The following is a 26833-nucleotide window of genomic DNA, read 5'->3' on the forward strand; positions in this document are numbered from 1 at the left end:
ATTCTATGACAGATTCCAGTGGCACCATGGATAGGGAAACAAGTTCCTCTCTCCTATGTCCCCTCTGCACACCTGCCCTGGATTTACGATTTGATCCTGTAATATCAGAAATAATCCAGCCAGTCCTAAAACCTGCACCATTTCCCAGGTCACACTCAGGGCTCCTAATGCAGGTATTTGTTTGTTTGTTTGTTTGTTTGTTTGTTTGTTTTTAAAGATTTTATTTATTTGAAAGAGAGAAAGGGAGAGTGAGCATGAGGGAGAGAGAACACGAGGGAGAGAGTGAGCACCAGAGGGAGTAAAGGTAGAGGCAGGAAAGGAAAAGGAAAAGCAGACTTCCCACTGAGCAGGGAGCCTGACGCAGGACCCGATCCCAGGACCCCAGAATCATGACCTGAGCCAAAGGAAGACCCTTAACTGACTGAGCCACCCAGGTGCCCCCCCCAAGTGTTGTATTTTGAGAAAGCCATAGATCTTACTGTTCGCTTCTATAGGAAACTACTGAACTTTCAACACAGTTGACGTCACAGACTACGAGCAGTCCTGTTTTTACAGGCCAAACAAAACCAGTTAGTGTACGGAGACATCCTTGTGACTTACTTTGGAGGAAGAAGTTCTGGGCCAAGGCATATCAGTAAAATAGTCTAACCTCTTGCTCTTATGTATCTCTGGGTAAGACTAAAAAAAGAATTTCTCTTAAGGCAGGAAAATACGAAATACAAAAATGACAATGATGTGCATCTCTGTGACGACTTGCACAAGCTGCTTGTCTACACCTACATCCCCAAACCCAGCAACCAAGTGAACCAAATCCTGAAATTGAACACACTTCCAAACAAGGAGCGCCCAACCCTTCATTAAGGCGGATAGAAGAGCACATCAAGGACATGGTGAGGTTTTGCTTGTTTACGTAATAAAGTAGACACCAGTGTTTAGCTGCTAAATGTGTAAATGTAGCCTGTGTGACAGTGGGTAGCTCAGAGGGAAGGAAGCAATTTAGGAAATACCTCCTTCCCACATCACACACATTCTCAGACCCATCAGAAGACCCCAAAACTAGATCCTACCATACATGCGTTTTATAAAGCAAACCTACCCTCCAGCTTCGGGCTGTGTGTGACCTGGTTTCTCTTTTTAATTTTCTAACTGGGGTGGAAAGCTAACAGTGTAGTATGTCATGGTCAATATGTCAACCGCAGAGTGGGTACAGTGTTACAGAAAGATCCCAGTAGTCATTTAGGACATTTCCCTGTAACTTGAGGGAATGTGAGATGGATCACTGGGGTCACGAACGCCCTGTGTCGGATCCCCACGTCTCAGGCTCTGAGTTCTCTGCTGGGTTTTAGAGTAAATATTATGTACAATAATGGGAGATCCTTTCTGGGGCTGGAGGACAAGTTTAAGGAGTGGAGTTGGAAGGTGGGGGTGTGCCGCTTTTCACGAGCCATTATTGCAGTTTTAATGGTTGTCAAACAAATGCCTACTGATTTTGAAATGGAGACATTACAAGTCCCACGGCTAGGTCAGGCTTAAGTCTTCCTATATTGCACTACTGCTCTTACAAATAATTTTTGTTAATTTGTACAAGTGCACTTGAAGGCATGTCTTTGTTTGATGTATCTCTATTACCATACTCCTCAATATAACGGCGACCCAAGGGTGCTTGGGGTTAGGATTCCCCTCCCCTCCCCACCCCATGACAGCTAGGACATCACTCAGATACATATGGAAGGCAGTGACTTCAGTTATACTTTTCCCTTTTGATGTCAGTTTCACCCATAAGAGGCCAATTCTCAGCCAGACTAACCCTCTCAAACATTTAGGGCGTAGAGTTACATTTTTTAGTTGGTTCAGCAAAGATGAAAATTTTCAAATCCCTGTACAAGATGCATTCCAGTAGCAATGGTGTTTATCTTGTTACTGAGTGATGGATGGGAAACTCTTCTGTTAGGTAGGTAAGAGGGTAATTGTCAGAAAGCAATGGGGGCTGGGAGGATGCTCAGAGGCCCTGGGTGTCTCACCTTTTCCTGGCTCAACCTACTTTTCAAGTCTTGTTTATGAATTAAGAGTTTAGGGATGGGGAGCAAAAGGGAGGAATGAAGTGAAGACTGTGGAAGTTAGGCAGGGAATGCCCTCAAGCCCCACAGTGATGAGAGTTTCAAAGGAGAGGAGGGGGGTCAGAGTCCTCAGGGCTCTGCCAGCAGAAATCTGCTAAAAACACAGGAGGCTTTGCAGGCAGTGGTGGTTGCCTGTGGGATCTGCATCGTTACATTCATTTTGCATGATTAGAAGCAAACCAACTAAAAGAATTCACCAAGCCCTCAGAACAGATGGTTCCTGGGTAACAGGATGTCCCCTTGTCTTTGAACAAACCGTGTTTTTGAAAAAACTGAAGTCATACAGGATCCTAATTGGATCTCGTCATCTTCAGGATGAAGACCAGTTGCTTTGAGCCAGCGTTTTCCAAAAAATTGTGGTTGTAACCCATTAATGTTGTGACCCAATTTAATGGATCTTTGACCAGCATTTTTTAGTGGAATGAAATGGGAAAAAGTGCATTGCCTGTATATAGTTTCCTGCTGTTTTTGTTTCAGTTGTGTGTATATATATATGTATGTGCTGGATTGTGATGGAAAATGTAGTTCTTACTGTGGCTCAAGCTCCATAGTAGGAAAGTATTGGGTTTAAGCGACTTTAAAAGGAAAAGGAGCGATTGATTGTTGTGTGTAATTGGTAGAGTGGACAAACGCTGCCCAACCATTATTAATAGGTACACGTGCTTGTGCGAGTGTATGTGTGTGAGAGCCTGTGTGTGTGTGTATATGTGTGAGTGTTTGTGTGTGTGATCTGATTCTGCCATGAGGTTTAGGCAACAGTATGCTTTCTCCTAAGAATAAGAAGTCCTAAGATTGAGGGGCGCCTGGGTTGGCTCAGTGGGTTAAGTGTCTGACTTCAGCTCAGGTCATGATCTCAGGGTCCTGGGATCGAGCCCCCTTGTAGTTCTCCTTGCTCAGCGGGGAGCCTGCTTGTTTCTCTCCCTCTTGCTCTGCCCTTTCCCCTTTTTGTGCTCTGTGTCTCTGTGTCTCTCTCAAATAAATAAAATTAAATAAAAAGAATACTAGTATTGAGAAGTTTATTTAAAGTGATGTTGCTTAGTATGATAGTGATTTCAGAAAATCTAATGGGCAAATGTGTTACCCTTCATTAAGGCACTTGCCTGAGGACAAGCTGGTCAACTGTATGATAGTAGCATAAATTTTCATAATTTATACTATGAAAAAAAGTACCAGTTGAGTTAGTTATGGTACTTGGCTCTTCAGGGGGCAAATCCCCTGAATATACTTGATGGATGGATCTCTAGAAAAACACTAATATTTCCTCAGGTTTCCAAACAAAATGAGAACTGTTTCTGCCTTAGCTCCTCCTGTCAGCTTTTAAGAAGTCCTATCCGGTGACAAGCTGTGTCTAGAAAACAACGCAGCCACACCTGTCAAGTGTGGGGGCAAGACCTTCCATAGGAAGATGAGACCTGTGATGTTCTAAAACTCCCAGAGACAGTATCACCTTTTAGTGGAACATTTATTAACACTTGTAAGGTGCCAGAAAAAGAGAGACAGTGGTGTAAAAGGACAGATGTCTTCTTCGTCAGAGTTCTGCTTCGCAGCCCGTGGGCTCAGCTGGTTTAGGCTGTCTGTCCCACAAAGCTGAGGAGTTGGGCTCCGTCCCCTCTGACACAAAGCAAGGACCTTGATCTCCAGGAACACTTGACGCTCCAGTCAGTTTTTGATAAATACACACTGTTGGCCAGAGGAGGCTCTAATGATCATCCCTTCCAAGGAAACAGATCACTAACCGCCTCCACCTCCGTACCGAAAGCAGTCAAAAGCATAAACGCTCCAATGCTCTGTACAGAATGTCAGGCAATTCTTAACAGTTGGCCTGAGAATGAATCCACACGAGAGGCATGTGACAAGCAGATGGCGACTTGACTTACTCAAGGAAGAGAGAGCGCAACAGGAGTGCTCCATGTTTAAGGAACTAGAGCACGTTCCCGATGGCGGGGATCTGCCAACGACTCCCTTCTTACAAGATCTGACGGGCTCTTTCCCCAATCTGAAAGTGGTCCTCCTAAAGCAGACATGGTTCTGTGGTTGAAAATGTTAGGTTTACCTTGCCGTGGCCTCTGACACCTTGATAGGGGTTTATCTTACACTGGGTGTGGCTGATTTTCCAGAACCTGGGTTTCTGGGACTTGCTGTTTGTTCAGCAGGAAGCTACACAGTCTCCGTTTTTACTTGACTGAAGTAAATGTATCCACAGCATCTTTCATCATAAATATAATGCCCTGGGAGAGAATACAGCAGCAAACCAGACAGACAAGGTTTCCAGGGGCCCCAGTACCCAGGACAGTGCCTGGTACACAGTAGGTACGAAATAAATATTCACTGAATGAATGCATGAATAATGACTGGGCAGAGGTTGTGGAGGCCACAGTAGTGTTTCTTCTAACAGCTTTGGATTTCTGAAACCACAGACTTCCGTCTCATCTGTTAGCAACATTTAATTTTTCTTGGCCAGTGTTATATTTGAGTTTGATTCATACACTAAAAATTATGGACCATTATAAATATCTTATATTCCCTCTCTGCATACCCTTTTCTGCCAGATCTTCAGAGTAAGGAGATGTTAAACCACACTGCATGATCCCCAACTTGCCTGTAAGGATTTACTAAAATAACATAGAATTGTCTTATCCAAGTTACAAAAACAAAAAGCGCTGAATTCGTTTTTCTGTACAAAATGCAGAATATTATGAGCTATGGTGTGAACTTAGTTCAGTTCCTCGGTTGCACTGTTGCTTCGAACTTTCACAGATTGTCTTTTTTTTCCCCCATCGTAAACATGACAATTCAGTTAGTAAGGAATTATTTTTCAATTAGTCATGTCAGCTCCTTATACCATGAGCTAATATTGTCAGCAGTTTTTATCCACAGTTATCATATCTTTGCTTCAGAGTCCCCACTTTCAAAGAAAATTTGTAATCGCACAATGGAAAACGACGTACAATCTCTTTTTATAGGTAAATGTAGTGTAAGTAGTAGATAATTGAAGAGCTTATACATCATAGCCTATTATTATTCTCGGTGGCTGAATGCGAATCAGTTAACTGCCTTTGAGCTCTATATTTTTAAATATGATTAAAACATACAGTCTCACAGTAAATGTAAATGGCTTATTAAGGGCTTTTACATGGCAACAGTATCCCATGTCAGAGATGAATGGTGTTTCTAATTTGCTAGCCACTTGGGTCACGTTTACTTTAAGCAGGAAGCATATTTATACAAGTAATCGTAACACAAATGGTCTCTTGAGAAAAGCTGTTGGTGAGGGTTTAACATTTTTGAAGTATGCTTTTGTATATCTTCTAAATGGGTATTTTATAGGCACCGGGCCAAAGCGCCTTACATCCATGTTCCTTCACACCAGCATCACTGCTGCTCACGCTGCCTGAGAGCTCAGGAAGACTCATGCTGTGTATGTTTCTGAGGGTGAGGTGAGAGGGGATCAGGGGCTTGAGCCACTTTCCTTTGAACAGCATTCTTCAGGACTTTGCTACTCAAACTGGGGGTGTGGGGGGAGGGCAGCAGCCCTTGCAGCACCTGGGGCGTGTTAGAAATACACAAACCATACCCCAGACCCACCGCATAGGAATCTACACTCGAACCCAGTCCGCTTGTGATTTGTAAACACTGCCTGGGACCTCAGATCCTCTGTTTTCTTGGGACCAAACACCAGTCCTGGCGTCCCTTTCTCTTTCCTCCCCACTTCTAGAATCTATCTCTTTCTAGGAAAGCATCCCCTCAGCCCACGTTTCCTTTCTTTCTCAGCACTCCCACACCCCAGACCCAAATGAATTTACCAACACTGGATGTTTTTGCTTTTATCAAGAGCCTGCTTCTCATGCTGCCTGTCTGACATCATCCTGGGGCTTCCTGCTGCCAAATAATCTTGGGAAAGTCAAGGCATCGTAAGGACTTCCAAAGCTATGCATTTATCCTGCCTTCTTGTGGCTAAGCCTCCCATCCTTTGTTTATTCCGCATTGAGAGCCCAACCTTCCAAGTTGTCCACCAGAACCCAATCTCCCTTTGCCATTTTAGTCCCTTCTGTTATTGCGTGGGGGAGGGATTTGATTTCTTCATCCCAGTTTGTACTCATGGAACACTGCCTTCCCCTAACCTAGCCATAAGCTGTTGATAGTTGTGGGGTATTGAAAGGATGAAAGGGCATCATGCCAGATGTTTGGGGGAATCAGAGATAGAGTTTACTCAGTAGAGGGAATTGTATGCAGTTACTAATGACCCACATGGCAGCCCCCTGAACACACTTCATTTGGCCACACCTTTTGCATTGAGAGGCTCAGCCTGCAGCAGGTGCCTGGAGGCAACTGGACATCCACACACCCAGACTGACCAGCCAGTTGGCCTCTAGAAGCAATTTGATCCCTCTCTTCCAAACTGTGCTGGAGTAAGAGGCTCTGCAAAAAAAAAAAAAGAAAAAGAAAAAAGTGAACTGGGCATTTAGAAGCGCATTGCTTACAAATTCAGGCTCTGTGGACCAGGGGTTAGTGTAGCCAATGGTCAAGGGAACAATCTGGGGTCAGCTGGGTGAAGACCCCTCAGCCTCCTCTGGAGTGGTCGGCACCCAGAAGATATTTCTTTAATCAGAGGAGACTGGCAGGGGGAGAAACAGAATTGCTTTCTGGCCATAGTGAGTCCGAGGACCACGTTTGCAGCTTCCATTCTTCTTGAGACCAACAAACCAATTCTTCTCCGCGTGCTTCTTGGATGTGTAGGTGTTGTAATGGTTTTCCTCCAGCCTTTCCAGGAACAAACATTCCTCATTTGGTGTCTGCTAAAAAGATAAGACCGAAGGAGAGTAGAATTATTAGAGATTGGTTTTCAGTGAGGTTTCTCTTTTTACTAGCCCCACGACCTTGGGCAAGTCTGCTGAGGCTTTTTTGTGCTTCAGTTTCTTTTTCAGGAGAATTGAGATCATAATGGGACCTGTCACTGAGGGTAACAGTAATGGTAATAACTTAGAACAGGACCCAGAACCTAGTGAGCCTTCAAATTCATTAACTATTTTTGCAAGCTCCCCTTCCATCTGCTGTCCTCAGGACCCTGGAGTTCCCTGCTGGGGAGATCCTGAATGACCGTAGCATGTCAAGGGCAGGGCTGGGCCTTTTGTCTCTAAAGGCCCAGCACATGGACATGACCCTGAAAAATGGCCAAAATCGGTAAAACCAAACCGTGATGTGGTGGGGGTTTTTAAGTTTGGACTTGAAAAATTTAAAAACCACCCCAAGCCACCCAGCCAGATATAGGGAACTGTTAACAGTCGATGAACATACTTCCGCATATCTTTACGTATGAACACACAGAAGGACATAGATAAAGCCATACGGATAGAGGCTGATGATGTTAGCAAAATGGCATGCTATCCCATTTTTAAAAAAAAATAGGAAATAAACCTATGAAAACATTCAATCTCACAAGAAAATGCAAATTAAAAACAATTCAACATGTTGACTATAATATCTGCAAAGAACAAAAAAATTTACAATGCTTAGTATTATGAGAGCATAGGAAATTGGCACTTGCGTGCACTGTTGGTGAGATAAATTGGTGGCAATTTTCTGAGGGTAGTTTGGCAATCGGTATTACCTTTGACTCAGCAATTTCATTTGTAGGAATTGAGCCTTAGGAGATAGTTGAGTAGTGTAAAATGGTATTTTCGAGGATAGTCTTTGAAGTACAGGGTATAATGGGAACACATTCGAAGCAACCTACATCTTCATGGAAAGGCGGTTGGTTAAGTGGCTAGGGCTACATCCACACATTGGAATCCAACGCAGTTGCCAATTTATTAAGCTGGAAAGATCACTACGACATATTAAATAGTGCAGTTACTAAAAATCTCTACCAACAGTTACTGTTTTCCTTGAAGTTCATCTGTTAGAAAGTGGGAAGAACCCCAGGCATTCGATGTTCATCGACTTTGCTCCAGTTCCAAGTCATGTGATCTCAACCTTATCTCTTCACCCACAGCGGTGAGTGATGCCTTTCCTGATAGTTTCCAATCTTGTTGTTCATTATTCTTTATTTGTGGGCATGTTGGTGTATGTAGCTGTGAGCCTCACTTAGGCAAGAAGTGAAAACTTGCCAGCCTTGCTTCTACCCAGCCGACACAGAGCCTTACAAATGAGAGGTGCTCTCCAGCTAAGTGGCGAGTTGCATTTGCTTCTTGAGAACGTGGCAAGCAGTCAGTCAAGCTCCCTTTGATGAGTAAGGAACTATGGAACAGCAAGTTTCCTGCTTCTTATTCATTTGTAGTCTAGTGCAATGACATCTGGGTGAGACACTTTGGATCCTTTTAGAGTAAGATGGGAGATAACTATAGTATGTAATTGGGTGACTCTGCTGCCTCTAGAGGAACGTACTCAGACGTTAGTGTTTGATGCACGTTGTTGGGTGTGGGAGGAGGTGGGCAGTTGTGGACCAGTGTGGCTTGCCCACTCCCCTACAGGGAGGGTCCCCCGTGACGCCTCTCAGTGGGCGTCAGGCCTGCGTTCTGTGACGAAGCTGAGGACGGCCACATCCCTCACCTGATGTCTCCGTTACACTAGAGCAGTTGACACACACAGAGCGGCTGAGTCACAGGCTGAGTCAGCAGGCCGCATTGGGGGAGCTCCGTCTGTCCCTCAGTCAGGATTTGTCAGTAGTTGTTATGCACTTGGTGCAATGCCAAGGGCCTGGAGATTAACAGTTGATTCATGACTATTTTAAAAATGATTTTCTTTTTTTATATTTAGCACACTTTTCCCCCAACTATATGGGTGACATAGGCCTACTGTAGATAATTTGGATAAGACAGGCATTCACATATTGTAAAATCGGCTGCTTACCACCCCTAGAGATAAATATATTAATGTTTGGATATATAGCCTTTCAAACTTATTTTTTAAAATAATATCCTTTCCACAGACATAAAAATTTGTATCAGGGTGGATTAATACCTAAAACTTGTTAAGAGTGTGAGGCAGAGCTCTGAGATATTTTAGAACTTGGTCATTATTAGTGGAGAAATATATAGATTATTAGGCATAATATATTAAGATTACCCTCTGAGTAGTTTAGGTGATGGCCAGGACTATGGTGGGAGCCTAGGGGAAATTGGATTTGGGGTTCTCCCTCAATATTTTTAATACAATTAGAAGAAGGTTATATTAAAAATCAAAACTGATTTAAAAGAGGAAAAGCCATAAGCTATAAATATAACCTAGGAAATAATGAGCATAAGGGATTTATAAACTTATTAGTTGTTTTATAGCTCTCACTGATGGAGCACCTCCCATGTGTCAGCAGCACTGGTGGGTGGGTTCTGTGCATTGTCTCTTTGTCCCCTCTTAACCCCTATATGTGGCAGTCACCGTCCATTGCTATCCTCATTTTAGACAAAGCTCAGAGGAGGCAAGTAACTTGCTGCAGTTGCAGAGAATTGAGATTCAGTTTTGAGTTTGAGATTCAGTGATTGGTTGATTACCAAATAGAAGAATTGGTTGATTACCAAATAGAAGAATTACCAAATACCACCTTAAAAAACAAACAAACAAACAAAAAACCCTACTTCCTATGTAGCAGTCACTGCCCGAGCCCCAAACCCTTTAGAATGGTCCCATTTGATCCATATTTCAGCAAACAGCCTGCAGGAGGCTGCTGATTTTCTGACAGTCTCATCTTCTGACCCCTAGCAGGCAGCCTGAAAAACCAAACTGTGCTCACATCCCGAACGCTGGCTGAAGTTACAGCTTCAAAAGACAGTTTTCAGTGCCCACTGCCCCTTGGCAATTTGATGTAAGTTAAAGAGAGCTTCCGACCAAAACCCCCTACCGCCTGCCTTTTTGTAGATATCTTCATAAAAGGGAAGAAAGGGGTTTGGCTAAGCCTCAATGATCAATTGTTAGGATATAGAGCAAGGATCATTGAAATTCAGAAATAATTTCAAAACTGGGGTCCATTGGCTTTAGTTCTCTTTCCATTTAAATCTTCTACCAGAGATACCAATGGGGCAAAATCACACTGTTTCCATTCTTTTCTCACAGAGACCAGTATACACTGAGTCACACCTGTGTGAAGCACTACTGAGGAGAGGAACGGAGCAGATGTGGAGGATTTTGAGCTCCGGGATAAACTCTCAGACCGTGCTTCTCAAGGTCGGGGCTGTAGCTCATTCGTCGTCACATCCCTTCAGTACTTAGACACCGGGGACACTTGCTACATGTTGGTTGGATGACGAGTCACATGCTAGAGTTTAGGCTCAACAATTTTTGTGAAGAGCGTAGAGAACACGCTTACAGCATGTGGTGGGCCCAGGAAACATTTTTGGAATGAGTGAATAAAGTGGGAATAGGTATTCTGAAATGATTGACCGAGGAGTTCCTAAAATTTCAATCAATGTCTCCTCTGTGTCTAGGCGATAATACGTTCTGAGTATTTTGAGAGAGTACCACAAGAAACTCTTTCATGCCTGCGCCTAAAATAAGGCAGGGGAGAGGGTGGGAATCCTGCTGGAAAAAACAACAAACAGAGACTAATTGTTGCTTTATAGTTTGCATCACTCAACGTAACACGAGTTCTGGAAACCTCAAACCTTGGCCTCATACTTACTGAGCCGTACAGAAGCCCATCGGTGTCCATGGCCAAGTACTGGCCGGTCTCGGTGCTCTTTATGTACACCTCCCCTACGCTTTCCGCGCTGAGCTGCAGTTGAACTGAAACAGAAATAACACGGGTGAAAGTAAGTAAACACAAAGCCGTTGCCGACAGGGCCTGGCGGCAAAAACAGTTAGCCGTGGAAAATTCTGCTCATTCAGTTCGCAGTGCCCTCAAGGATGAGCCTCAAATTCATCAAAACATAGACATACAGTTCCTTTTTCTTTGCCCTCCAAAGAAAGCTGCCCTTTGGGCAGGATGTTCTTGAGAGAAGGAGGGACGACGATGGGCGTGCCCACCATCCCCCTGCAGGTTACAGAATGACCCCTCCTGCACTTCCTCTGTCTCTCTTCCCTCCTGCTGGGGACATAACCACGGGAGGAAGCGGCGACGTTCGATTTCCTAGGTGCTGCGGAGTGGGCAGCTGGCCAGCCCGAGTGTGTTCTGCTTTAATTAGCAACCTGCTTTGGAGGTGCCTTTTTAGGGCCCCAGCCTGTTCGGCGTGGGAGCTTCTCGTGGACACATTGTTATTTTACAAAATCCAATAGCGTTATTTTCCCAGACAGAGAGGTTCCCAGGAAGTTGGTCTGGTTAGTGCATTTGAAACTCAGGGAACTCTCCCACCATGGAGTTCAGTCAGCTGCCAGCCACGGCGGCAGCCCAGCTGGAATAGAGGCAGAGGGGAGCCCCAGCGTCCCATCAGGAAGACAAAGCAGTTGTCTGGAAATGCAGGGATGGGAACAGTTGTTCTCACCCTGGGGTGATGTTTGCCAGGTGACATCTGGCCATGTCTGGAGACATTTTGGGCTGTGCTGGCTGCAGTGAAGATGGTACATCGAGGCCAGGGGTGCTGTGACACATTCTGTAATGCTCAGGGCAGCCCCCACAATGAGGACTTATTCAGCCCAGAACGTCAGTAGTGCTGAGGTTGGGAAACTATGAAGTTGAGAGCAAGGACCTGAGTTCCTCTGAGTTAGACTCCCCATTTATACTGATTAATACCCCTAAGGAGCCTTGCCCGCTGCCGGACCACTACCTGGAGTATGACACCCATTCAATAATTCTTCATTTGTTCATTCTCCCCCTGGTGGCTCTAGAGGGGGAGACCCATTGATGGCTCACATTTGAGAAACAAAATTAATTCTGGGCTCTCTGGACAATTTCTTTGGTCACTAGACTGTCATAACCATCGTGATGATGAGGGGCGAAAAATCCAACTGCGGGCCAGTGAGCACCCCATTCTCCGGGAGGACAGGCTGACCTCCCTAAGGGTCAGCTTAGTCAGAGGCTGAGAGGGTCAGGGTGGGCGGGAAGGAACACCGGGCTCTGGTTGGGACCTGGAGACCCCTCATTGCCTTTTCCTTGCTTTCCTGTTTTATTTAATTTCTTTGAATAGGAAATATATTCACATGTTTTGAATTTGGAAACCGTATAAGAGGACACAGAGTCTCCCTTCTATTGCCTCTGTCCCCCAACCTCCCTTGTGCGACTGTTGGGGATACAGTGGTAAAAAGGACAGATGAGACCCTTGTCCTTCCTCCCAGGGCACATTCTTCAGCGGTGGGGAGAGGCAGAGACAGACAAGTCAACCCCTCCTAGGTATATTTTATGCATACCCTTCTAGAGAGCTTTTATGCACATCTGGGCAAATACATGTTATCCTTCCTGCCCTTTTTTTTTTTTAACACAAATGGTATGATACACACACAACTGTGTACCTTGTTGTTTTGTTTTGTTTCTTTGTTTGCTGAACAACCAACTGGAAATCTTGCCAGTTCAGCACTGAAAGAGTTAACCTCATTCTTTTTGACAGCTGCACCGTGTTCTGCTACGTAGCTATACCACAATCATTTAACCGCTTCCTTATTAATATGTCTGCATTTTCTCATTTCCCTCTGTTTTCCTTATCTTCTGATTCATCCTGAGAGTGATACATAGTTACTCACCCTTACTGAAGATGCAGTTCTCTTGTCCTTGGAAGTGTTCGCTACAGAGACTTGGGTCTCCTCTAGCTTCCTGTGGTCAGTGCAGTTTATCTAATTCACAGGAAGGAAACCGGAAGCCACAGATCTCCTTTCCCACGGGTCCTCCTGACTTGGGTTAGTCCGAGAGGGTAGTCATGAGAGAACAGGCCAGAAGGCCTCCATTGTGATCTGGGCCTCTGCTCTAGCCTCACACCACACCACTTGCTCACACTCACTCACCCGCCCCATCCATTTAACTCACCCAACACGTCAAGCTCTCTCCCACCTTAGGAATCTTGCCCACGCTTGACGTTTTATCTGGCACCTTCTTCCCCCTGATGTTGACATAGTTGGCCCTTCTCCTCCTCCAGGCCCCAGCCTAAATGCCCCCTCCTCAGAGAAGTCTTTCCCACCCAAGGCCCCCACAACTGTCTGTACTCAACCTTGCCCCTGCCAATGCCACCTGAGTTCCCCCATTGTCCTCTTTCTCAGTCCTTTGTTTCCTCTTTGGCACTTTCTACAGTGAACAATTGTTTCTGTCATTTAAGGGTTTGCGCCTTTATTTCTGCCTCCCCAGGAGAATGTGTACCTGGGGAAAGAGCAGGGATCTTCTCTGTCCTGCTCCCCGCAGGTCTGCAGCCCCTCACCCTGTGCCTTGTCCACTGGTTCAGCCAAGATAGATTTGTTAAACCAATGATTCGGCTGATATTTGCAGAGATGGTCCTGCTGTCCATCATCCATAAGCCGTGCACTTTGAATTATGTGTCCAGTGATGCTTTGTGGAATGAAGTCAGAGGAGCTGAGGTGAGAGCTTTATGGCTCTCCCACCAGCCCGCTCGGTGACCTTGGCAAGGCTCCTTAACCTCCAGGCCACAGTCTCTTTATCAGTAACATGGAAGGCTTTGATTCAGTCTCTAAAGTTTTCCCCAGCTCCAACATCTAAGTAAATACCTTTCACGGCAGTGCTGCATACAACAGAATATTGTTTGGCGGTAAAAAGGAACGGGGCGCTCTTACATGCTACAACGTGGATGAGCTTTGAAAACGTACTCAGTGGAAGAACCTGGTCACAAAGGACCACATATTATATGGTTCTATTGAAATGAAATGTCTAGAATGGACAGACCCATAGAGACAGGACATAGATTGGTGGTAGCCAGGGGCTGAGGAGGAAGGGGGAGAGCAAAGGGGGAATTCTGGTTGAGAGGTACAGGATTCCTTTTGCAGGTGATAAAAATGTTCTAAAATGGATTGTGGAGATAGTCACAACTCTGTGAATATAAGGAAAACCATTGATTTGTACACTGTAAGTGGGTTAATTCTATGGTATAGGAATAATATCTCAATCAAATTGGGATTTTTTAGTGCTTTGTCTTTTCATTGGATCTTATGGTCTTCAGAGAAGTTTTACATACACTTTCCTGCCATTTTCTCAGCCTAATCCTGTATGTTTAAGAGAGACCGAGGGAAGGGACTAACTGTGTATGGATTACCAGGCATCGTGCTGGTTTCTATCCTGTTATAAACAGTATAAAATTAGATTGGGTTCCAGAATCAAACCACATGAATTCAAAGTCTGGCTTGGCTGTGTATTAGCTGTGTGATCATTGGGCAAGCTATTTAGCTCTGTTGCCTTATGTGTGATGATAATACCTGCTTCACTGGAAGCAGGCATTGTTTTGAGGATTAAATGATCTAATGCATGGAGAGGGCCTCGGACCATTACTGTCATTTCCACGGAGCTACGATGACTTCATTGCTTCTCCCAGCATTCTCTGGAGGAAGGCGGCAGTGGCTTTGTCCTGTAGGTGAGAAGACTGAAGCTTGCTGGCAACATGTTTTACCCAACATCATACTTATAATCAGGAGTAACGTTGTGACCAGAGCCTAGCTCTGAGTATCACGAGTATCCTCTTTTTTCTTCTCTTTCATATAACACCCTGGGCTCCAGTGATGGGAAAGATGGATCCAAATCCAGCCGAATTCTCTTTTCTTGCACTTCCTTGTGTTCAAGGTCAGACAAGATGCACACGATGGCGGATGGTCATCCAGGATCCCATTTGTAGCTCCAGGTTAGTTGCCTGGGACTTTTTTCCACCTACCCACCCATTACATAGGTGTTTATTCAAACACATTATAGGTACTGCAGAAATCCCAAAGGATAGGTCCTTTTGTAGGATCAAGGAAGATTTTTTAAAATAGACTTTATATTTGTGAGCAGTTTTCGGTTCACAGCAAAAGTGAAGGGAAGGTACAGTGATTTCCCATATATCACCTCTGTCACACGTGTGCAGGCCCCATTATCAACACCCCCATCACAGTGGTACATTTGTTACATCATTATCAGCAAGGAGCGTTTTTAAAAAGCTTTTCATTTCCTAACTCATTTCTGTTCTCTGCCTTCCCTAGTCTCCATTCATCTTTCTGGGGGGGCAGGTAGAGTTGACTTCGCCGTCTGTGGACTCCCATGTTGGCCGCGTGAAGGCCTCACGGAGGTAAACATGAGCCAGAGCTGCTTGGCACAGGACTCAGTCCTCGGCCATGAGCCCCAACGCCAGGGTTGTTGCACTGGTGAGAGTTCGTCTCAAGAGTTTCCTCTGTAAATATTATTTCTCCAGGATGTCCAAGTTTCATAGCTCATTTTCACTGGATTTCTTTCTGGCTAAGTTTCCTAAACATATATCCTCTGTGGGCAGGCCTGGCAGGAAGGAGTAACACCCAGCCGGGGCTGCTCGTGGAACCGACGAGGTGTCTGGGCTCCCTCGAGTGACTTCACTCCAGTCTTCTCAACCTACAGCCTCCGGCAGCTGCTGCCCAGGAGGAGCGGGAAGGAGTGCTTGTGGGGGGGGGGGGGCTCAGAGGGGGGGGGGGGGGGGGAATGGGATAGNACCCAGCCTGGCTCAGCAGCAGCTCCTCCCTCTCGGAGCAGCGCCAGGCCTGGAAACCGCTCAGTCAACACACATTCCCTGCCCTTCCATTGCAGGCTGGGAGCCATGCCCCGTGCCACACAGGGACCCTGCCCCGGGAGCCGAGGGGGCTCAGGCCCTGTAATGATAAAGACGCAAACTAGAGAAACCCCACCTGTTTTTCAGCTAAAAGCAAACACAGTGCAACAGCCACAGCAGAAACTCTCTTTCTCTCTCATATGTATTGGATGTTATTACATATGGTAGATACACATACGTATTAGGTAGAAAATATATATATATATATATATGTTTTTTATCTTTCAAAGAAAAGCAGAAAATAATGTAAGGTGAAAAAAGCAAATTGCAAAAGAATATTTATAGTAAATCCTTGATGGAATTCTGTAAAAAACACAAAACAGTGTGCACTGGTCATGAATACATAAAGAGTAAAATGGAAAAATGTGCCTTAGATTCAGACCAAATTCATACCAGTTGCTGCTCTGGGGAGGATGAAGAGAAGGGCTGAGTCTGTGGAGGGCAGTGGGAGGAACTTCCCCTTTGTCCTAGCTTTTCATTTTGTAAAAACACAATTCTGAAGCAAGCCCAGCCACCAGGTGACCCTGGTTGAGTCTGGGTGATGGGGCTGCTGGTAACCATGGACCATAAGGCTTGGCTCTTAGTCAATGGGCAAACACTCAGAGCTGGCCAAGGCTCCCACTGCTTGCTCCTGACCACCCCTTGATTCTCTATGATCCAGCTCAGGCTTGACCCAGGCCTTGTGTAGACCCGAACATAGGTATCTGTGAAGGTGAGTCTTCTTGGGGGGTGACAGGGAGCCAGGAAAACTGATGAGGCAGGACAGGGGTGAGGGCACTAGGGGCCCCCATTCTCTGCTCAGTTTCCTTTTCCAGCACCTTCCACCAGGTTAACTAACACCCGAGCAAAAGGGAAGGAGCAGCTTTTCTTTATCCCGGGCAGGGAATTTAGGACTTGCTGTCTGTGACAGGACGGACCTTGGCTCTACCACATCCCCAGGATGAAAGGACAAGTACTTTTTGAAAAATGAGACAAGTCATTTAGTCCATAGAGTACTTACTGTTCCACTTTTGACTTAGGAGAAATGGAAGCAATTTTTAATTAAAAAATATATTTTTAGATTTGTTGCTTTATTTTATTTATTTTATTTACTTATTTTTTAATTTCTTTGTTGTGGTCCCCAGTTCGCACAGCCCCCACGGCCTACACAGGCACAGAGGCTCTACCACTGCCCAGGGCTCCTGCCTTCTCTGCCCCCAGCCGGGCCTCTACTCTGCCCCTCTCCAGCACATTTTTAAAAGATACTCTAGATAGACATAAATTTCCTAGAGAAATTCAAATTTACAAAGCATTTTTATACACAGGTTGTAAGTATTTGCTTGGTGGATTTGTGACTATCACGTGCCCAGGAGAATCTAGAGTCCTGCTTCTTTAATAGGAAATGTGGAAGGGTATGCTGGTTTAGGAATGGCCTTTCTATCAAAACTAAATGCCAAAATTCTGCAATGTAATTTCCACCTTTTTGGATCGTGCTCCTCCCTGCCCTGTGTTTATAGTTTGGACCCCTTCACGGGTCTTCTTACTTGGAGGAACCTACATGAAGGTGAACCCAGAGCTTTTGGGTGGATATGCCAGCCCCTTACTAGGCAGTCTACCTGTTCTTCTGCAGAACTATGTCTGTATCTCTGTGGTGCCTTCCATTAGCTCTTAGCAGGACTTTTATTCACAGGAAGATACATGATTCTTACTTTCCAAGGATAGAAAGAAGGAAAAAGGTGTTACGAGCCTGCCACTGCCAAGACAAAGTGAGCTTTGGTGCACCGCACCATGGTTCCGAGCCCCAAGCCATCCTAGTGTCTTCCTCTCCTGCCCTAGAAAAATTTAAAGATAAGATTACAACTGGTGCATTCAGGGGACAAATGAGCCCAGAGGGAGGGTTCTGCTTTGGTAGTATGTCCATGGCCTTTAAGCCTGCTTTCCACCTCTGCTCTCCAAAGAGAGGCCAAAAGAGATTACGTGCCTAGTTTATTCTGGGTCGGAGACTTCCCGTCCTTTGCTGTGTTTACCCAAAGTGAGGTCAGCCTCATTCAGAACTCAGTGAGGTTGTTTTATGTCAGTGGCATTTGTAATTAAAACGTAGCCACAAGCTGGGTTCCGTAAAACATTAGAGAAAGATGGAGAAGAAAAAAAAGTGAGTTTGTGGAAAAAAAATTCCAGTGGTTTGGAATACATATATATATGAAAAAGACTTTTCTTAGAATGTGTAAAGGTGTCTGCTTCTGCTTTAGGGTCTGAAGAAAGATGCCTGGAAAATTTTGATATAGTCCACGGACTATGTGATATTAATAAAAAAAAAAAGTCTATCCAGAAAAATCTCTTCTGTACGACCAGATAAGGGGTGAGTGGGAGGAGGGGCAAGGAGTCCTCTGGCATTACATTCCACCAAGGTGAGAACACCCCACAAGGGGTGGGGGAGCATTTCTGCCTGAAGACCTGCCCTGCTCTCTGGCTTCTGCCAGCAGGGCCCAGTTCTGCCCACCTTCGTGATCTGAAAAGCTGTCTTGACTTGCAGCCCAAGCTGGTGGGGAGCCAAGTGCCTTTACCGTGAGGTGCCGAGTCACAGCAGACCAGAAACTGAAGTCTGCACGGCCCCAAACAAGGAGGCAGGGGGAATTTCACTGAAGAGGATTCTGCCCTTTAGAAAGGGCTGCAAAGTACGATTCCTCTGACCAGTGAACTCCCTTAGTGCCTTTAGGATGTGGTTTGATTTATAAATATTTGATTGGCACACACTTTGCTCAGGAACATTTCCATTTGTGCGGCGAGCAGCGCCAGTAATCGTGCTCCCCACACAGCCTCTTGTGTGCTTGGGGAGGCAAGGGGTGTGGGTCACGGAGGAGGCTGCTGATGTGGGATGCTCGTGACCTTGTTGTTCTTCTCCAGTTACCGTTCAGGTACTCATCCCGTTGAGGAACAAACATGTCCCCTTTTACCCAAGAGGAAAGTGCAGCAGGAAGAGTAGAATCGAACATGGAGCCCCTCCTCGCTCTGCCCACGACAGCTTGCTCTCTCTGCCAGAGAAGTTAGACAGGGCAGGGCTTGCTGGGCCTGGGCACATTTTTCCTACATTCCAGACCTTGAGAGCTCCAAACCTACACGGTCCTGGTGACACCGAGATGAAGAGTAGGACTAAGTCCAGTGAGCAAGGCTAACATTCATTTAACATAACAGCCTACAGAGATCAGATGGTTGCAGGAAGAAGGTCAAGTAAGCCTAGTAGTGGTGATGATAGTGAATAACATTTTCTGAGCACCTACTATGTGCCGGGCAGTATATATAACACTTTAAGGTTCCCCCTTTCCTAGGACATGGGAACTGTTTTTAAAATGAAAAAAACAGGGACTTCCCCAGGGGGACAAGGAGTTGCACCTACCCCCCTCTGGTCCACATGGCAGGCTGTGTGAATTCAGTACTTTTTTTTTTTTTTAAGATTTATTTATTTATTTTAGAGATAGAGCAGGGGGAGTGACAGGGTCAGAAGGAGAGGGAGAGAGAATCTCAAGCTGACTCCCTGCTGAGCACAGAGCCTGACATGAGGCTGGATCTCACGACCCTGAGATCACAACCTGAGCCGAAACCAAGAGTCGGATGCTTAACTGACTGCGCCCCCCAGGCGCCCCTCCAGTATGTTTATATAATCAGTTCATGGGGTGAGACCACCATCATGGTATTGATGTCAGGGGCAGTAGTGGTATATGGAAAGAACCTTAGTATTGGAAGAAGAAGCTATGGACCTCTTTCAACTTTCCCACTTACTAACTGGTCACAGACCCTGTTAGCTCAGTGTCTGCAGAGTGATAATTCATAACCTTGTGAGATTATGGTTAAGTGGAAATGAAAGAATCTAACACAATGCCTGGCATTGTGCTTGATAGGGATTTACTGAATCTACTGTTGAGTTTGAATTTATCTGCCACCAATACAATTCATTCACTCATCAAACTCATATTTATTGGGCATATGCCAAGTGCCAGTCAATGTACTAGACACAGAATTGCATTGTTGAGCTATAAGAAACAAAGTCCCCATCCTCAGGGAGCCTAGTAGGGGAGAAAACCGTTGAATAATCACACAGATAAGTATAATTATAACTACAAGGAGATATGCATGGTACAAGAGGCACTCCTCAAATGCTCTGTGTCCAAAATGGTACTGGTCATCTTTCCCTGTGCCTGTTCCTCTTCCAGGATCCTCCCTCTCAAGGTGATGCCACCATCTACCCATGTCCTAGAGGAAAGCCATAGGGATCACCATGAATCTTCTTGCAACTTAAGACCCATTGCCTTGTCTCCTGGTCTGCAGCTCTTACTCTGATGTTGCCTGGGTTTCCTAGAATGGTGTAACAGATGGTCATAGCCTGTATGGATGATTGCCTACAGCCGTGATTTGAAGAGTTATGGGAACATTTTACTCAAGCCTACATTACAATGGCCTGTGCACAAGCATCTGTTGTAGGTTTATACCACTCCAAGAAAGGCCTTGTGTTAGGTACTTGGAAACTTACTCTCCTGGAAGTTGGAAGAAGATAAGTTTTGAAAACATCCCAGTTTTGCCAAGGGCAGATCCGCTGGTGGCAGACAAAGAGGAGCTGTGAAAAGAGTTATTTTTTGCCTTGTAGAGCTGGAAGGCATGCAGTTCTACTTGGTATTATTTATGTAGATGTATTTCAATGTTTGAGTTTTAGAAATATTCTTCCTGATGGAAGTCTTAGAGTATGGCTCCTTACCTGTAACCACAGTCTCTAGTCATGCTCAAACTAATGATCTAGGAATAGAAACCATCCCCTCACCAGACGGTGCTAATCCGTAAGCCAGGGTCATCTACTCTCTCTGACCCTGCCCTGTCCAGATTGATTCTGTTTCAGAATAACCCTTGAAATGAAGATGGTGTGTGGCAGTACTGCCACTGGGCAGTAGAGGGCGACAGAACCACACTCAGTGGGTATGTCCATGCCAGGGAGTCTTCTTGCCTGCAGGATCTTTAAGACTTTTCAGCCTTTTCAGACACACAGGACGGTGTTGTTATTCCCATTCCCCGGGCGAGGAAGCTGAGTCTCAGTATTATTCTCAAGATTAGACAGTTGGGAACACTGGAGACATCTACATTTCTAGACAGGAAGAGTGACTGGAAGGTTCCTTGGGCTGGGGGACTTGACGTTTATTTTGCAGAGCATTTTATGCAAAATGGGGAGAATGGTCCTTGTTCAGTGCTGTTCCAGTTAGAAAGTGACAGTGCAGGAATATGAACTCAGGTTTTCTGATTCCAGATCTAGGGCCCCTTGAGTCTACAGAGAGTATGTGGATTATCCTTTTCTCCTGGCATTGACAAGTACAGAAATGGATTTCTGCTCACTCACCCCACTTACTCTGATTTCTGTTCTCCTTGGCCCTTGTTCTTAGTTCTAGAGTAAATAAATAAGCGAACACAACTCTGAATGTTGCCAGAGAGGCCCTGAATCAAAACGTGAATCTAGACCCTTGACCTTCCTGGGAGACAATATTATAGAAAAGATGAAGGGAAAGGCCTCAAATATTATACTGTATTTCCACATGCTGGTTTTGAATATATGGAAGCCTTGATGATGATGATGACAACAATAGCAGTATTGTACTGAACTGTTAACCTGAGCCAGGCTGTGCCGGGGACTTTCACTGGATCATCTCATTTAATCCTCCCAAGAAACCAGCAAGGCAAGTAGGATTATTCTTATTTTACAAATGAGAAAAGTGAGGCCAGAAAGATTACGTAATTAGCCCAAGTTCACTTGGCAAACAGTCGATCCAGCATTGCTTGGATGTAGACCTCCTCACACCCACTCCTACAGCTTTCTTGTGCTGCATTCCAGGGGTTCCTGACATCTTAGGTCAGGCGGCCGAATTCACAGCACTTTCAGAAGTTGTCCCAATGTTACATACCCAGAATGCAATCGATAATGTTAATGATGGGATGACAACAATGAAATGACATGCTATTTGTACAGAAATTCCAGTACTTGGAAGTCCTAATTGTAGTGTCTTGTTTTCCCAGAATTCAAGATTTCCCAGAAAAGCCAGCCTAACCCTGAGGAACCCAGCACCATGGTTGTCTTTCCCCCGGGATGCTAAGCACCAGAGAGCGTTCCCATTGGTTCAGAAGATGGGTAAGACTTATCAGAAACATTTAAAACCCCAGAGGAATTAAAGCTTCTTTCCCTTGTGCTGTGTGGGGCAGATCACACAAATTGTGTAGCTTGCCACACAATGGACCCCAATCAAAGTCCATTTGTTTGGAGTCAATGTTACTTATATACATATATATATGTTTAATGTACTAAATGGAGTTCTTTTTGCCTCACTCTGGTACCTAGTTTTCATCAAATAGAAGGCATTCGCTAGGCCCGTTTGAAGACAAGCCATCAAAACACCCCCCCCCCCCAAACCTAACCCTGCACCNTGCAACTGCGAGGCCCAACCTCAGCCTTCTTGCTCAAGGGTCTGCCTGGTGGGTGGGAAGGAAGAGACAATGCCTTCTGGTCCATAAATGGCGGCTTCCGACCCATGACCTTCGCATTTAAGAGTAGAGTGAACGCTGCTGAGGTGGTCATTTGTGCTCACAGCCTGCAACCTTTGGTGCATATTACATGAATAATTACGGCTATTTGGTATTTCATATCAAAGCCAGTATTTTACATTCCATTTTAAAGCCAGTTCTGTAGAACCTCGCTTGCTACCTGTGCTGTTATTCTGTAGCTCCTGATTTCCTCTACACTTTTCTTCTCTTGATTCACAGTGTACTTTACCCATCAGATCATTGACCCTCTAAGCAGGAACTGAGCAGTTCTGACTTTGGCTTCTCTATAGCAGCTAATGCTTCAGTGGTGTTCAGGGAATCCCTGATAACATCACAGTAGGACCCAGACACCTAATATCAAACAGACACACCACCCGAGAAGCACTAAAGCAGAAGGAAGAGATTTTTATTCTTAGATAGTCAAGAAGATTCTTTTCTCTAAAGTCATACCTCCATTTATCAACACCATCTGAGAGCTAAGCTGGGAGGAAAGCCCGGAAGAGATAGTCAGCATTTGGCTCCCACTGCTCCCGCTCTCCAGTTTCTATAAGGTCTGGAGAATGACTTTACCCCTCCCAGTTACCACAACCACATCTGCACGATATGCAGAGCGAAAGCTGCATAATTTATGATGTGTAAGACTATGATTGTGAAGTAGGATTTCAGAAATCAAGCCCGGTGGAAACATAAGCTGGAGAGTCGTGACCATGAACTGAGCCCAGGTCTTTGTGTAGGGCTGACTGCCCCCTGGCCCTTCCTGTGGCTCTTCCTGTCAGAGAGCAGACAGCACCCTCCCCAGCCCTGGGGGCCAGGCCCTTCACTAGTTACAGAAACCCAGAACCGTTGAACACTGGCAGCTGTACCTGACCTCAGAGCAGTTGTGGTAGGTCAACAGGTAGACCTTTTAAAATCTTGATACGGGACCCCTGTAGGTAGGCTGTGGCTCTCACAATGTGTGATTTCCCACACTTAGACACTGTATGCATTTATGTCACCCAGCCTCTGAGAGTGTCAAGCAGGGAAAGGGTACCCGTATGTAGATATCCTCCCTGCTCGCATCCTTGACTAAGGAACACGCCAGGAAGGTAGGGGGCTGCAAGAGAGATGGGGGCTTACTGTGCTGGTCGCTCCTGTCCCTCGTCCCGTCCACTGTGCCATCTGGAAGGATCCTCAGGAAGTGGCCCCCGTTGCTACAGTAGAGGAGTTTGGGCTTCTTGTAATTCCCCGCAGGCAGATTAAACTTCTCCGTCAGGGCGGTGAAGGTTGTGATCTCCCCTTCAGCCATGGCTCAGCAGCAGCTGCTTGTGGCGCTTTCAAGGCTGTGAGAAATTAGACAACCCTGTAGAATGTCCCACCGGCAAGGGTGCCGCGTACCCCTCCGAGAAGGGAAGGAGAGCCTTGAGGCACGGGGCTCCGAGTGGGTTAGTAACCACAGACTGCCCAGGTGATGGCCACAGGAAACAGGCCTGTGCGGTGCGCAGTGGTTAAGGAAGAAAGGTCTCTGGCCTGGGAGGGATTTTCAGGACATTTCTTACTTCCCAATTGGATACAGCTTTGGACCAGCCTGTGCATTTTTTAGAACTTCAAATTTAATCACTTGGCCAAGGGAAAAAAAAATAATGTTTTGGTCCCTCCTTCTGATCCACACATATCCTCAAATTAAACACTGGAGTTGCACTAAAATAACACCTGGGCCCTGGCTAAAACCCACAAAAGCTGAGAGGCCGGCACTGAGGTTTTGCTCTCCATCCTCCCACTGTTTTGGCTGGAGACTGTTGGCCCCATGGACCCAGATAGCTCTGATAGCCTGACTATTTGGGGCCTGCAGGAAAAGGGATGGAGGCCTTTCGGATGGCCCACAGTAGGGACAGCCAAGGGTTAATGCGTAAAGGGTTTGCTGGTGGGAAAAACATCAGAGCCGGGGAAGAAGCACGTGGCTGGTGTTCTGTGGGGTTCTAAAGGACAGATGTTGTACCAAAGGAAACTCGATGAGACAGATCATGATGAAGGGTCTGCCAGTTATCTTTCCCCAGATTTCCGTATGTCCTCATATCACACAGGGAAGGTAGGTCTGTCCCTTGTACAAAGGTCATCTTCATCCTTATTATTTTCTAACGAGACATACTTATTCTGACACAGAAGCCGCCATATTATACAGTATAATCCTCTAATAGTGTTGACACCCACTCTGTAGAGATTTATATCATCAGGGTAAAAATGCATCAGTGACACAAAGCTAAGTTTTAAAAGCAAAACTAATGAATATTAGAATTTTACCACGTCTTCTTGCCCCACCATTTAGGAGAACAACATGCTGGTGACTACAGGAATACGCACGGGAAAGGGCGAAGAAAGAGCTGGAGAACTCCTGCAGGAGCTTCCTTCCAAGAGTGAGCAGGTGCTGACTGTACACTGATTATCGAGTGGCCTTATCATAATCATGACTGTCATCATTCACATGTTTGGGCGTACAAGTTAGCTCATGTGACCTTCTTTATTAGTTTTTGAGACAGACACTCATATTATCCCCATTTTTTCTAAAATGACACCAGGGGCGCCTGGGTGGCACAGCGGTTAAGCGCCTGCCTTCGGCTCAGGGCGTGATCCCGGCGTTATGGGATCGAGCCCCACATCAGGCTCCTCCGCTAGGAGCCTGCTTCTTCCTCTCCCACTCCCCCTGCTTGTGTTCCCTCTCTCACTGGCTGTCTCTATCTCTGTCAAATAAATAAATAAAATCTTTAAAAAAAATAAAATAAAATAAAATAAAATAAAATAAAATGACACCAAAGCCTGCAGATGTTCGATGGCCTATCCAAGGTCAACAGCTTCTCGGTGGTGGTGCCAAGCCTCAAAAGGAGTGTGTTGAAACAAAGCCGTCACTTGGCCTTAACACCAGGAAAAGGTGAAGGGACTTCACTGATACCGTACCATTGCTGGAAGTGGGATTTTTACCTCTTGTCTGGCACAAACATCTGCCCCCATGAGCTCGTTATTCATTTGTGACCCAGTTGTTGGCTTTCGCCAACTTTTGTCCCCGTGTCAACCTTGAAGTGAGACTCCAGGCATGTGCTCATTCCCTGGGAGACCTCACATTGCCAGGCATTAGGGAGCACTGGGAGCTTCTCCAAAGGCCTGACAGCCTTCTGCATGCTCTGAGCTAACCATCCATCCGTCCATCCATCCATCCATCCCCAGGGCGGCCTCATAAAGCTGCTCACATGCAAAGCAATTCTATCAAAATCAAGGCAACAATTTGGGTAATTTTCCTGGTCACTTTGGAATTAGGGTTCATGCTAGAAGCATTTCTTAGTTTCTTTGGCTCCAGGCATTTTAATGTCTGCGGTCCATGTCTTCTAGTCTGCAATCACACGGGCCGGGCCAGTCGTGGCCCCCAGTTTCAGCTATGCATTTCAGTCCCTTCAACGACCCCCAAAGAGAATTTTGCATATGTTACATAAACTATATTTAAAGGCAGGCCATCCCAAATATCCCCTTCACATATGGTGAAACTCTGTCCAGCTCTTTTCAGATGATATAGTAACAGATCGAAGATGTTATTTACATCCTCAGACTTCACCTTGTGGGGCATATTGCATTTCCTTCCCAAATCCATACTCTCTTCCAAACCGTTCTCATTCATCCAGAAGCCTGTACGTCTGTGGGCCCACCTCTCCCTCTCACGGTCTCTCTTTCTGTCTTTCTGCTCAGCCCTTTTTCACTCAACCTCTCAATCTCTCTCTTATTCCACTTCCTCACCCCACTCGCTTCTGGATCCCCTTCTGATAGAAAGCAGTTTAGCTCTTCTAGACTTGGACATCTTTACCCATTACCTCTCCATTAACATGCAACAGTGATCAGATCCCTGTGCCTTAAAGTACAGCCAAGAGATAATAAATATTTTTTGTTTCTTTTTTCCCCCCAAGCACTTGCTAAGTTGTATACTTAACTTGGTACAGGAGACAATAATTACATACTGGTGGCTGCCATTTAACTGTACAAATAGCCATTTGTATTGCCAGTCTTTGGTGGACAGGATTTTGTTTGTCGTTGTCCCTGGGTTTCCTCAAGTGGAGGTCCCCATGTGCCCCTGACGGTGTGGGCGTCAAGGATGGCTTCCCTTCTAGATCTAGCACCAGTGGGGAGTCTCCATTAAGTTGTTTTCTAAGTGTTGGGTATGGATTTGGCTCTATCCATTTGCGTTCTTGCTTCTATCCCCTTGGTATGAAGGGGGACCAGAGAGACCAGAAGGCTGCTGAGGTTGGAGGCTCCAGCTCTGGCCAAGGATTGTCCATGCTCACATCTCATGTATGTCTAAGCCTGGCAGCCTGGGCTTCATCACTGCAGAGATCTCTCCAGGTAAACAACCTCAGCCAGAGGCTAGCAGTCCTCGGCTGTCCCTCTCCTCCTGACCACGGTGCATCCGCAGTTATAAAGCCACGACTCTGCTCTCTGCCTGCTCCCCCCAGTAGGAGGGAGAGTAATGAGGGGTGGTTGTACTGACTTTGGATTGCTCTCACTGCCCTGCAGTTCACATCCATAGCT

The 26833-nt window shown here is 45.7% G+C and overlaps 1 protein-coding gene and 1 long non-coding RNA gene across 7 annotated transcripts in view; one reads left to right on the forward strand and one right to left on the reverse strand.

Annotated features, from left to right (window-relative positions):
• On the forward strand, positions 1–24865 carry LOC105235855. The gene is made up of 4 exons (XR_004624051.1): positions 1–173; positions 702–890; positions 21770–21881; positions 24594–24865. It is a non-coding gene; the product is annotated as an uncharacterized LOC105235855 (long non-coding RNA).
• FGF1 (fibroblast growth factor 1) overlaps positions 3528–26833 on the reverse strand; it is a 94056-nt gene continuing 70750 nt past the window's right edge. For 4 of the 6 annotated variants that reach the window (XM_019795244.2, XM_019795250.2, XM_019795257.2 and 1 more), the window contains 3 exons: positions 23408–23610; positions 10729–10832; positions 4902–6913 (listed from right to left, as the gene is read on the reverse strand). In XM_019795244.2, coding sequence (XP_019650803.1) covers positions 6719–6913; positions 10729–10832; positions 23408–23576 — 468 coding nt within the window. In that variant the 5' untranslated portion in view covers positions 23577–23610 and the 3' untranslated portion in view covers positions 4902–6718. Of the gene's footprint in view, positions 4346–4901; positions 6914–10728; positions 10833–23407; positions 23611–26833 lie in introns of those variants that run through there. The other 2 variants (XR_004624050.1, XM_019795265.2) reach the window with 2 other exon arrangements.

The sequence above is a fragment of the Ailuropoda melanoleuca genome, chromosome 3 (assembly GCF_002007445.2).
Source record: "Ailuropoda melanoleuca isolate Jingjing chromosome 3, ASM200744v2, whole genome shotgun sequence".
Lineage (NCBI taxonomy): Eukaryota > Metazoa > Chordata > Mammalia > Carnivora > Ursidae > Ailuropoda > Ailuropoda melanoleuca.